Source organism: Eulemur rufifrons, chromosome 11, assembly GCF_041146395.1.
Source record: "Eulemur rufifrons isolate Redbay chromosome 11, OSU_ERuf_1, whole genome shotgun sequence".
Classification (NCBI taxonomy): domain Eukaryota; kingdom Metazoa; phylum Chordata; class Mammalia; order Primates; family Lemuridae; genus Eulemur; species Eulemur rufifrons.
In genome coordinates, this window is record NC_090993.1 from 2,978,066 (window position 1) to 2,991,680 (window position 13,615).

Sequence of the window (13,615 nt, forward strand, 5' to 3'; positions counted from 1 at the left end):
CTGTACACGTACACCAAGAGACATACACAGTGATGCTCAGAATAGTAAATGCTAGGAAATAATTCAAACGTCTGCCAACCAGAGAATGGATAAATAGGGATAAATTTACTCAACTCAACAGAATATTTTATAGTACTGAAAAGCAATGAACTGTAGTACATGTAACAACATGGATAAGTCTTAGAAACACAGTAAATATGTAAAGAAAGCAAGGCAGAAAATGACAATATATTATAATGTTCTTATAAAGCTCAAAACCAATCAAATCTAAACACTATATTGCTTAGGAATATTTAAATATGCTAAAATTCCGTATTTTAGGAAAAGCTACGGAATGATAAGCACAATTTTCAGGACAGTGATTTTTCCTGGGGGAAACATGGGGGATGGGATAAAGGAGAAGCACACAGGCAGATGCAGCGACACTGGTGATGCTCCGGCTCTTAAGTTAGGAGGTGAGTTCATGAGTGATCAGTTTATTATTATGCTTTAAAAGGTCACGGATTCTTTCATATATATTCCAAAAATTACATGATAAAAATAACATAAAAAACTGTAACCGACCCAAATTTACAAACTAGAGCATATATTAGTTGCTTTATATAACATGGCAGTATTTACAAGAGCTTTTTAAACTGATGATATGATTTAAAATTGGCACCAATTTTGAAATATGATCTTGGCTGCTTTTTTTCACCTGTTCCTCTAAACTCTGCCCCCCAACTAATAATACATGTTAGATATACCATATATATCTATATAAAACTATTATTCTTCTTCATTTTTACAAAATAGCAGTTCTATACTTGTAAAAAAATTCCTTTATATTATGAAAATATAGGAAAATATTAAGAACAAATATGATTTATTAGGAAAAACCTTTATTTTTCAATCATGAGACACTTAAACACAGTTTTGGTTAAGTTTAACCACTTTTCTAGCCCATGAAATCTGTCCTCACAGGATTAAACACTGTATACCACTATTTGAAAAAGAGTTATAATTAATAAAATCATATACTCCCTCAGAGCTCCTTATTTCAAAAATCGAAGGTAACATTGGCTTTTTAGGTTCTAGGAAATATTCTAGTTGTTCATCATAACAATCATACTTAATATAAATTAAATACATTAATAATAAAATAGTATGGGGTTTGAGCTACCTATAATGAAATGAACCAGCTTGATTTTTGTTTTTATTTTCTTACTTTTAGCTAAGTCCCAAACTACCAATTACCCCTGCCAGAAAATGCTGAATTGTTCAAAAACATCTAAATAGTCCTATTAGTGTTTTTACTTAAATTCATTAACTGGCTTTGCTCACATTTTAATGTTAAATTACCTTTTTGAGAGGAAGAGTCTGAATCCATTCCATAGAGTTCACATCAAAGACATCAACTGCATTTTCACTGTACACTGACAGATACGGTGCATTGTAACCTAGGAGAAAGGAAGGTGGGAACAGCCTGTTGATTACTTTTAACTATTAACCCCAAAACATTTTGAAAGGTCTATGTTAAATAACCGTAGAGTGAAATACCATGACAATCCTGTTGTTACCATCAAATAGGACATCAACACAGTGTGGAAGTAAACAGAACATAAACCATAAATAAAGAACTGACATACCGTGGTTCAGATTACACAGTCATTATAATACAGAAGGATTTTGTTAACACTTGGGGTATAATACTCCCTTGCCCAATACTAGTTCTATAAAGGAATTTTCATCACATTTTTAAGTATTTGATTTCTAAAGTATAAGTTATTTTTATTTATTTATTTATTTATGAGACAGAGTCTCACTCTGTTGCCCAGGCTAGAGTGCTGTGGCGTCAGCCTAGCTCACAGCAACCTCAAACTCCTGGGCTCAAGTGATCTTCCTGCCTCAGCCTCCCGAGCACCTGGGACTACAGGCATGCGCCACCATGCCCGGCTAATTTTTTCTATATATATTTTTAGTTGGCCAGATAATTTCTTTCTATTTTTAATAGAGACGGGGTCTCGCTCTTGCTCAGGCTGGTCTCAAACTCCTGACCTCGAGCGATCCACCCGCCTCGGCCTCCCAGAGTGCTAAGATTACAGGCGTGAGCCACCGCGCCCGGCCTGATTCCTAAAGTATAAGTTATTGACAGTGAGGCAAACTTACAAAGCAGAGAAATCTCCAGGCAAGTGCTCTTGTTCCGGTTAAGGATGTTTAATAAAGCACCTCAGCGCGGCTACCTGACCAGGGGAGATGCTCAATACACACTTGTTGAAGGAATGGGTATCAATGAATGGTGACACAAGCAAAGAGAGAATAAACAATTCACCTGAGCTTAAGGCCGCGGAGAGAATTTTTGGCAGAGCTATATGTAAAACACAGATATTCCAACTCTTACTCCAGGTTAGAAGCAATACTCTGAATTATGATCTGACTTGGTTACAAAACAGCATTTATTCTACATATGATGCCAGAGATAGGTGTATATATTTCAAAAGGAACAAAACATTAGAAATAGTTAAATCTGGGTGGGTATGATTAGAAGTATTTTTCTTTTGTTCTTTTTATCCAGATTTTCTCATTTTTCTGTAATAAGCATCTGTTGCCTTCCTAAACTTCCTTCCAATGACCCTTTAAACTTGACTGGACCTGTGGCCATCATTCCTCTTTCTATCTTCTTATGATGGAAGAGGTTTTACTCCTCCTGCTCCAAACAATCCCTCTACCATGTACTGAATTTCACCCTGTCTGGCCTTCTTGGGGATCTCACTCTATTTCCTGCATTACCCACATGCTCAACTATGTGGTTCCTAGTAGTTCCCCGGTGGTTTTTTCTCTCTAGCATTTAAACATGCTCAGGTATTTTCCATTACAAACAAAACGATGTGGATTAGATGCTCCTCCTATGCACTTCTATAGAACCCTGTACTTCTGCTACCGGAGCGCTTATTTTCGACTGCAATTACTTGTTTTATCATGAATCTGCTCTACTGCACTCCATGCTCTGTGAGGGTAAGACTGCATCTATTTCATTCATTGCTGTATCTCACACAGTGCAATGGCATATATCCAATAGTAATTATTCAATAATGAAAGTATTCAGTAATTAAAAGTATTCATTCATTCATTTACCTTTTCAGGGGCTGGGCCCGCCCGCCCTCTCTCTCCAGAGAGAGAGGGAGAGAGAGGGGAAGGACAGGGACCCCCGAGCTACCTTCCCTCAATAATTTATTAATGTCTCAAGAGTGAAATAAGCAATTTAAAATATCTACTTATCTAGGTAAAAATGTGAAACTGAATAACACCTCTTATAGATGCTATTTATACCTTTACATGATTGATTCAATAATTCACTTAGTAACTAATCTTCCAGAATAAGTCCTATGAGCTACTGATGCTTACAAGCGCTTTATTTTGGGGGACAGTGAAGATAATTTAGGGTTATTTCTAAACACAACATAGGATAAAAAAATTCATCTCAGTAAAGTACTCTACAGAAAGATCAGTTTTACTGATGCACAGGTTAATGCTGACCCTGTCTGCCTAGGCCTAACTACACATGGTTTTTATATAACATAATACTTAGAAAAAACCCTTAAGAATGACTTAAAGAATCTGTTATTAACAATGACAACATTTAGAAGACGAAGTGGAAGAAAAGAGAAAGGGAAAAGACACAGAGGTAAGCCAGTGATAAGAAAGGGGCTCTTACAACAAGAGGAAGGATTTGCTGGCCACATGAGCTCCTGCTGTCTGGATCTTCGGCCCTGGCAGTCGGTGTAGACGCCAATGCTGCTAAAACACAGCAGGTACTCTTTACTGGAGATCTCGACTGCGCAGAGAGCATCCACTGGCTGGTGTGCGATGAACGACAGTGTGTGGTCATTGGAATGGAGCAGACTGTACGGACTTCCTTCTCCATTCAAGGGGTATCTGAGGAATCCCGACTGGAAGCCCACACAGAGCTGTTCGCTGAAGATGGCCATCCACTGGACATTATATGGGACTTGAATTTCCTTAAATTTTCTGTGCCGGGTCTTGCTCTGAAATAGTTCGTAACAGAGGACCTGCCTTTTCATAGCCACGCACAGGCATGTGAGAGCTCCATGGCGCACCTTCCCGGAAGTTATGGTTTGACAGCCTTTAGTTTCTGCCAGCTTGTAAAAATCTGTCTCTCGCCCGTCCAAAGCTGACATAGGAAAAAGTCGTACGTGACGATTTCGTCCTGAGATCACAGCAACGAGCTGATCATTTGGAATTAGTTCAATCTGATGAATCTTCTTATTGTCACCAACTCTAATAATTTCTACACACAGAAATAATAATAAATCAAATGCAAAGTAGTTTTCTTTATTAATCATATCCCAATTATACTCAGCGGATATACATTAACTTGTAATAAAAACACAGATGCACACACAGAATAATAAGAGATCAGAAATCACAGAGAAAAAGGAAGATAATTAAACCAACTATAATTTGACTCACTTATAGTAGGTATTAAATTTAGCACTGAGATTTCTGGCAGCCAAGGCAAAGAGTTCTTGTGTAAAAGCATGTCAAATCTTCAAGAAAAATCTTTTTATGGGCACTTAATTCTAGGGAACTTCGCCATGGGGTTCATATTTTTAAAAACCGAGTTAACTCATATTCTAAACTAATGAAGTTTAAATGCATTGTTTTCCCACGATCTAACTTCATATAAAGACAGAACCAAGAATACTATATTCATGAATACCAGGTTAGACTGGTTTCTCTTTATTTCAACCAGCATTTAATTTCTCCCTAGAAAAAAATCTGCTGTATTGGACTGTGGGGGAAAAAAACCCAAACACTTTAATAGTCGTTTCCTCTTACTAGTATTAACAGAACAACAAGAAACTCAAGTTGTATTTTTTCTTAGGTACCATCTTTAGAAATGCAATCTGAGTTCAAACAGCAGAGCCGTTAAATAAAATGACACAAGAAAGACAATACACACTTGAAGTTCGAGAACTCAGGGGCATTACAGGAATTGAAAAATAATCTTTTAACTTATAAACATCAAATTAAGTGAAAAATTTCAGTTATAGAATAAATAAGAGCAAATCTTGCCCTTTATACAATGTAGAATCTAGAGTTTAGAATTTTCTAACAACATAGGATTTAAAATTACTCCAAAATAGTTAAGTTTTCTCTTACCATCTTTGGTGACATGAATAACAAATAACCCTTCTTCATTTCCCAAAGCTATCCTTTCATGATCTATGTAAGACATAAATATGAAACATTTTTATTAGGAAAAAGCCATGTAAAGCTAACAGAATAAACCAGATAATAAGGAAATTTGGTGCAAAAAAAATGGAAATAAAATAAATTTAAAAAATCAAAATACAGCAGTAGCAATTTACAGTATTAAATTTCCTTTTAGATTACAGTGGTAAATATCTCATGTCTTTCTTAAGAAAACAATAATTAAAAAATATATCAATATCCACAAAAAGAAGTAAATGTTTATTCAATAAATGGTAAAACAACAAAAAAAAAAAGAAAGAAAGAAAAACAAAAACCTAGTTTGTTAGTGCTCTGGGTACAGTTCCATCCATTTCTTGTTTCGGGAGGGAAAAATCGTGAAAGGCATTTTAACCTACTCATTAAACTTTTTGTTATTTACTGGAAACTAACAAAAGAATTGGATGTATATGTAAGAATACAGCAAAAATTTAAACCTCCAGACACAGAAGCTGTCATTTGTTAAGGGCATTTATCACGCAGGCTCTTTGTTATGTATTCCATCTTATTTAGACTTCCCAATAACCTTAGCAAGGTATTCAGTATTTTACATTTTACATATTAAACTTACGCTCTAAGAAATTAACTTGTTCTAAGTCACACAAGCAGAAAATAGATTAGTAGGTTAATCTTTTGCACCGTTAACTTTTTCAGAAGAAAATGTACTCTTGTTTACTGAAAAACAAAGATCTTATATAGGATTCATTCATACAACAAACATTTACTGAGCATTTGTGATATAACACATAGTATGTTGAACACTGAAGATTCCTAGATGAAAGCCACTCCCTGTTCACAAGCTAGATTAGTACACAATTACGAGAATATGACAAATGTTTTAAATTCGTACCTATGATTGCAGCTGCCTGGGTTGTTTTAATGAGGGGTAGAGCGCTGTCATAAGCCTCTTTGGGAACGTAGACTGAGCGGTCTCTGAATTTGTTTTTCTTCAAAATCTTGTGCAATTCACTCAGCACTCCTACCCACTTACTCCTCTCATTCTCACTATCTGCCAGCATCAGGATCGAACATTTGTTATTAGATGCTGAGAGCTGGGAAGCTGTGACCTGGAACAATTTAATCAATATTCATGATATTAGAAAACAGAAACCCTTTATGCTAGTTTCAAGATTATGCTAGCTTGCTTAGCACTCACCAATAAAATGAGCATGCATTAGATGATACCTCTAATGGAGTTTAGTTAGCATACATCCGAGTAACTAATTTTAGCACCAGAACTCATGACAAAGCAAAGGGGCATATATCATCCAAAATGTTAGTATCATTTTCATTTTCCTTGCTATAAAAGTGCCAGCACGTTATCACTAAGGATGCATTACAAATACTCATACAAGCATAACAACTGTCATCATTGAGTAATTACCGACCACTGGGTAGATCTAAGCACTTTGTAAGTATTAACTCATTTAAACCTATTAACATCTTCAGGACATAGTAATAGTACTGTCATTAAATCCTTATTGTATATATGAAAAAACTGTGATACAGAGAAAGTAGTTAATTTTTCCCAGGGCACATAACTAGAAGTCTAGGATCCTGTGTCTTTGCTCCTAAGCACTACACCATAGTGACTTTCAACTTATTTTAAAAAGTCAGAAATACTTACATTTTCTCTTCATAACAATAACTCACATTATCATTAGAGAAGACTGGATCACTTGAATTAGTATTTGAATGGAGGCTTATCAATACACAAACAGCATTCACAATAAGAACAGATTTAAATTTTATATATATGGGTTCCTTATTAAAATAGGTAAGTTAAAACAGGTAAGTGGGCCTCCAATAGACTCCACTGCTGGCTGGGAGGAGACTAAACAGTTGTCAGTCTGAGAACTGGGAGACTAAGTATAGTCTTTGTCTGACCTTCCACAGATACCAGATTCACAAACAAGTACTAAGCAGACAGGCATGACTATAGGGCAGTAGTCTTTTTTTTTTTAACCTCTATTGTCTTAATTCACCAACTCAAGATCATATTGTGGTCAACAGCCTCCAAAGATGGCTACCAACGATGCCTCCTATGGAATTCCATTCTTTTCATTGAGAGGTGGAGTCTATCTCCCCTCCCCTTAAAATTGGTCTGACCTCATGACTTGCTTTGATCAACATAATGCAGAAGGGTTATTATGCCTTTTTGGGCCCAATCTTTTGCTCTTTTAGAAGCCAGCCACTGAGAGCTTGGCCAGGCTCCCAATCATCAGGGAACATGGACAGAGTCCACAGAGAAGGGAACTGAGACCACCCAGCTAACAGCCAGCACCAAGACCCCAGATGTGAGAGGAAGGTCATTTTGGATGTTCTGGCTCCAAACGAGCTGAATGCAGCCAATACCACAAGAACTGTACAGCTGACCCACAGAATAGTGAAAAATAATAAATCATTGTTGGTTTAAGCCACTAAGTTTTGGCGTGGTTGTTACAAAGCAGTAGATAACTGAAATGCATTAATTTTTAAAGAAAGAAACTTTTATTTTTAAAAAACTTGAGAAATCTCACGTATCTAATTTTCCATGTGGCAGTATATATTTAAAAACTGAACTGGGGCTCAAAAACATTATCTATCAGAAAACATATTTCAGAAGCCATATATTCCATGCTTTCTACAAGTCTTTCACTAATTAAATGTTTACTTAGCACCAATTTTCTATACATTAAAGTACTGGATAATACGAAGTGTACAAAGAAATACAAGATTTGGCTCTACTCATAGTAATTTTATCATTTAGATGGAGAGGCAAAAACATACTCATTAAAAATAAATAATTCAGTGATCAAATTATAGCACACACTTACTCTAAATATACAGGGTATATCTTTTCGACTTGCATGAATAACATCAGAAGCCAAGACTGAACTCACAGAAAATTCTTCATCCCTGAATGAAAAGAGAAACATTAAAAGTCAGTATATGCAGCGCTGTGTGTGTGTCTTTGAGTGTGTGTCTAAATAACACATATGAAGCAATCTGCAAAGCCTAACTACCCAAAACACTCAAATTGAATTTAAAAATTTTTTTTTATTTTTCCCCCATTGTAATCAATAGTGCCAGAAGTAATTTATCAAGAATAACTTAACAGTGGCACATGATACAAGAGCTAGAAATAATTGCTGGCTTACCCAAAGTCACAAGGCTAGTATATATGAAGAACTGGGACTTGAACTCTTGCCTCCCATAATAAATCTTAAGTGCCCTCAACCCAGCTCATCTGACATATTATTGTTCCTTCAACATCTCAACCAGATTTCTTCCACAACAGTTTATTTCTTGTGATTCCCTTAATTTTGTTATCGGTATCATCATTCTTGTGGTCGCAGAAGGCTGGACACCTAGTCCTCTCCCTGCTACCTTTCTATGCTCTCAGCAGGTTCTGTCAGATCGTCCTTGCTGATGTTTCTCACACCTATCCCTTCACACTCTGTCCCCGTGGGAGAAGACAGTGTGTCTGAGATGCTGGTGTGAAATGCCAGTGTGAGGCGCGGCGGGAAATTTTGGTTTGAGTCATGGGTGGACATATCTGACGGGAGATACACGTTTGGGGGCCATAAACGCAGAGGTGATGGTGGAAGCTACGGGAGTAAATGAGACCACTCGGGGCCGGGCCTGGAGTCAGGAGAAGAGGAAAAGGAGAGCACTCCAAGGACAGGGGAAGGATCTGAAAAATGAGACCAGAAACATTCAGGAGATGTACTTATTTAAATATTTACTGAATCGTTATGTTTTCCAAGAGCTTGTCTGATTTTGAGATTTTCATTTCCTTTCCTCACATTAGAATTATATTCCAAGCCTTTACGGGACATAAACATCACACGTTAGGCCTCCGTCACCCCAGCAATCTTTAAACTGGTCTTTTGAACTCAAACACCAGCTTGTTTTTCTCGACTCCTAACCCCACAGTCTCAACAAACATACCAACCTGTCCTATGACTACACCTTGCTTCCTAGTTTTAATTGTTACTACATCAATATTAACAGTAATTAGAAATTAATATGAAATTAGATTTAAATGAACCATGCCAACACAATTTTTTAAAAATCACAAAAATTTGAACTCCTATGCTGCAATGACACAAATATTTTTGCCTTCAAAAGCTTACCTCATGTCGATCACTTGACTAATGACAACACTGGGCTGAGAAGCTTTGCCTTCAGCAATGTCGTACAGAAAGAGTTTGAAGTCACAAACCACAGCCAGTGCTCTTTGCCATCCTTTCTTTACTCCAGCTGGCTTAGGAATCTTAGTTTTGTTTTAGGTAAACAAACAAAAACAAATCAAATGAAAATGTCAATCAGAGCCCTTTAATTACATATGTCATTGCATGGTGAAATTGTAAAGATAATGTACACATGTTGTAAGTTTGCAACTTCGGTGGGTGAAGTAGCAGATGGGACATAGTAACATATGAGAAAACATGAGAACACACGCATCGAACACTGACTTTTTATTCTGAAAGATATTTAAGTGGCACCATTTTAATTTTCACTAGTAATTTATTAAAATAACATTCACCATTTTCTTTCTAAATAGCATAAAAGAAAAATTTGGTGATAAGATGAAATTCAGCTTACACTGTAAATAGTACCCAAGATAACAAGATTAGGCCTTGATAATATCTCCTAATTCATAACTATATGCCACCTCTCTGGCAAGAACAGGTGCCAAAGACTCCTTTATAGAGATTTTAACAACTGTTCATCATGAGATAGGGACAATACAGAAAAGTTTGAGACATTTTAGAATTTATTGCCAAGTAACAAGTAAGTTTTTGCTCTCAAATCATTACTCTGAATGAAATAAAATTATTAGATCAATTTTATTCACTTAAATTTCTGTCAAGTAATATGTTCTTAAAATGACTATATTTTATTTTAATTCATTAATATACCTTAAAAGATTAATCTAAACCCAACTTGATCATACTTACTCGGACATGACCTTCGTATGCTGTTCCTATTCCTTTCTGCGGATCTATACCCAGGGGACCTTTCGTCTGCTCCGGAGGAACTGGACAAGCAGTTGGTGCTTTGTTTACACAAGTTATATGACATGAGAATCCACACACTTTCAGAGGGAAAAAAGAAACATTTGATAAAAATTCATTTCAACAAAAAGAAAATTCACTCAGAACTCACTGCGTGCAAGATGTTGTTAGATGAATGCTTAGCTTTGATTTTATTTTATAATCCTCAACATTTTCTTTGGCTTCAAATCCATGTATCCAACGGACTAGTTAAAACAATGTAATATGGGTCTTCCACTTTAGTTGTGAGAACTAACCAAACATAGAGTGCATTGCCCTAAAATGCTATTAATTTCCCCCTTACTCAAAGTGGTCAATACAGGCTAGCTACAAGTATACATAAAGGAAACAAATGCATCTGATGGGGACTGACTACATCCCCCTGAGGTTCTTCCCAACCCTAAGAGCAGAAGAGACTGGAAATGGAAACTAGTACTAGAACTTGAATTACCAAGTATCTTCTTGTCTTTTTCATGAGATAAACCAGCAAATCATATATAAGGTGATACTGTAGTAGCAAGTCTCACTTGATTTTTAAAAAAGTGTATTTCTAATACATTCATAAATTAATAATATATGCCATTTATAACTTAAATCATTTCTATTGCAGAGGCCCTAGGAAAAATAAAGAGGTTCCCAAACAAATATACTTTGTTTTCTGTTCAAATGACCCTGATACTTTGTCCCTTGCTTCTCAGAACGTGAGCTCCACGTGGGCAGGATCCTGGTCTTTCCCCCGATCTGCTGCTGCATCCCCTGGGCCCAGGAGCAGAGAGGCGCATTCCATAAACACGTGACGAATCGCACAGAAAGGGTAGGGAAAAACCTCTGCTATTCATGCTAAGAATGAAACATCTTTGAGGTATACTGGCAGACTTTTAATATTTCTTAAAACATACCAAGTTGCTGCCTACTTTTTAATAATTTTTCTAATAAATTAAACAAAGGTTAAAATTAAATTAATAGAGTCAAGGATAACTTTTATGTCTTTCACCATAGAGATTAATGGATTTTTGGGACCACAAATGCACCTGAATAATGAAACAAAGATGAACAAAACATTTAAATGTATCTCCTGTAAAAACTGTTTCTATCTGTCTAGTTTCTCTAACATTCAACAGACAAGGTGCTTAGCGTATTGTTTCTACTCCTGTTACACACATAAAAGCAAAGGATTAAGTAAAATAAACAAGCAAACATTTATATACCTTTTAAAGAGAATAAAGTTATTTGATCACAATTTAGATGGTGAATGCTAGGACTCTACGGTCACATTTTCTTTCCATTTTGTTCTTACCTTCACATGAGCAGCCTTGTCTTATCAAACCCACCATCAAAGAGGTACACTGATGACATTTTGTAGGAGCAGTAAAAGATTTTACGAAAAACTGGTGAGTCTTGCGCTGCAAAACAAATTGATAAAGCATATGTGCTAACTATTCAAAGGAGTTCCATAATGTGAGCCCCTACACCCCACAGCATCTTCTAGAATGTTTTTTAAATAGAAGTAGAATGAATTCTTTCTATTTCTCATTGTATCTTCTTCTAGTTTATACTCTTTAAATATTTTTCGGCAATACTGAGCTGGCATAAGCTAAAATAATGTAAGAAGTTAAATGATAATCAATTGCTCTAAAATGCTATTTGAAAAGTATGTAATATAAACTGTAGCTTTTTTCTGGCTCACAAATCTTGGCTTCAGGATTTTTATAAATTCTCCAAATTATCCTTCAGCAAAGAGTTAAGCAAAATCTTGCATATACATGCCTATATAAACACAGAATTTTAATATGCTTTGTATCTTCTTAGGAAGAACAAAAAGTAACTGAAAATTCTTATTTCTACTCTGAACCACACATTTCATTTTCTGGGACCAAGAACAAATAATATATTTCACAGATCTCTTTCCTTCCATGGAAGGAGGCAGTCTTATGCTTGAGCAGATAAAAATATCATACAAATATATTATTCCAGGGACAGATGGCAGACTGAAATTTCCTACTGGAAACCCAGTAAAGTTCTCTAAATCTGGTCTGATTCTATGATGATAAGCCAATGTACACTTTATCTCTTCAGAATACTTCTTTCTTCTTCAGATTAACTCTTCAGCAAGTTTTAACAATAAATGAATTATAATGAATAATCATTCCTTCATTCTGCTGTGTGAAGTTAGGAACAAATAACTTCTATCTCTCACTTTCCTCAGGTATAAAATAGGATCAACAATAGTATCTACTTCAAGGCGGTGGTTAAATAAGTATTAATATAAACAAAGCCTTTCAAACAGTGCCCAGCACATAGTAAGCACTCAAAAAATACTTTCTTTTTTCCTTTTCTTAGAAAGGGTCTCACTCTGTTGCCTGGGCTAGAGTGCAGTGGTGTCATCATAGCTCACTGCAACCACGAACTCCTGGGCTCCCACGATCCTCCCATCTCAGCCTCCTGAGTAGCTGGGGCCATAGGCGTGTGCTACCATGCTTGGCTAATTTTTCTATTTTTTGTAGAGCCGGGGTCTGGCTATGTTGCTCAGGCTGGTCTCAAACTCCTAGTGTCTCAAGTGATGCTCCCACCTCAGCCTCCCAAAGTCCTGGGATTACAGGTGTGAGCCACTGCACCTGGTTCAATTTCTCATTTTTCAGTGAAATGACTTTTCCTGTCATTTTCAGGGAGGGGTGGGCTAGGATAGTTTTTCTAGCTCTGTGGTTCTAGATTCCCTTTTCTGTTATTTTCATAAAATGATAAAAAATACAATCTCATACTTTCAGAAATCTTCATTTCCTCTTCTTATATACCTGAACTTTTTTCCTTCTCTGTCCTGCTCAGGTCTGAATCCACTCCCAGCTGTGTCTCCTTGGGGAAGGGCGTTAGCTTTGAGAACTCGTAACTAGCAGTTTCAGGTCTTCCTCCGCCACACTCACCTGTGGAGTGGAGCCTGCAAAGTCCCCTCCCACTTTCTGCTGTTCTCAGAATTCTGCAGCAGTACTTGATGGTGTTTTGGTGGATTGTCTGGCTCTCAAGATCATCACAAGTCCTTTGCCTTACCTTAACATTCTCTAGGATAATTTTAAATACCATGTAGGTCTTGCGGATAGATGCTGGTGGTTTGTTTCCCTCAGTTAGTATTTTGGACTTTGTGGGAAATCTTTTTGTCTATTCTTGTTTATGTCTTATTTGTGGGTTTTAAAATTTTGCTATCCTTTCCAGTTGGTCTATCTTTTTAAGTGGAGATTCAGTGAGATTCAAAATTTCCACTGCTATCAAGTTCCCAGAATCCTCTACTCACTGGATTCAAAAGATGCACTGATACATATTTTAAATCA

At 36.4% G+C, this 13,615-nt stretch overlaps 1 protein-coding gene across 6 annotated transcripts in view; it reads right to left on the reverse strand.

Annotated features, from left to right (window-relative positions):
• Positions 1–13,615, reverse strand: part of CDC42BPA (CDC42 binding protein kinase alpha) — a 160,763-nt gene that overhangs the window by 21,441 nt on the left and 125,707 nt on the right. For all 6 annotated transcript variants that reach the window (XM_069484523.1, XM_069484522.1, XM_069484520.1 and 3 more), the window contains 8 exons: positions 11,593–11,698; positions 10,200–10,336; positions 9,372–9,511; positions 8,070–8,151; positions 6,104–6,320; positions 5,164–5,226; positions 3,695–4,288; positions 1,342–1,439 (listed from right to left, as the gene is read on the reverse strand). In XM_069484523.1, coding sequence (XP_069340624.1) covers positions 1,342–1,439; positions 3,695–4,288; positions 5,164–5,226; positions 6,104–6,320; positions 8,070–8,151; positions 9,372–9,511; positions 10,200–10,336; positions 11,593–11,698 — 1,437 coding nt within the window. The remainder of the gene's footprint in view (positions 1–1,341; positions 1,440–3,694; positions 4,289–5,163; positions 5,227–6,103; positions 6,321–8,069; positions 8,152–9,371; positions 9,512–10,199; positions 10,337–11,592; positions 11,699–13,615) is intronic.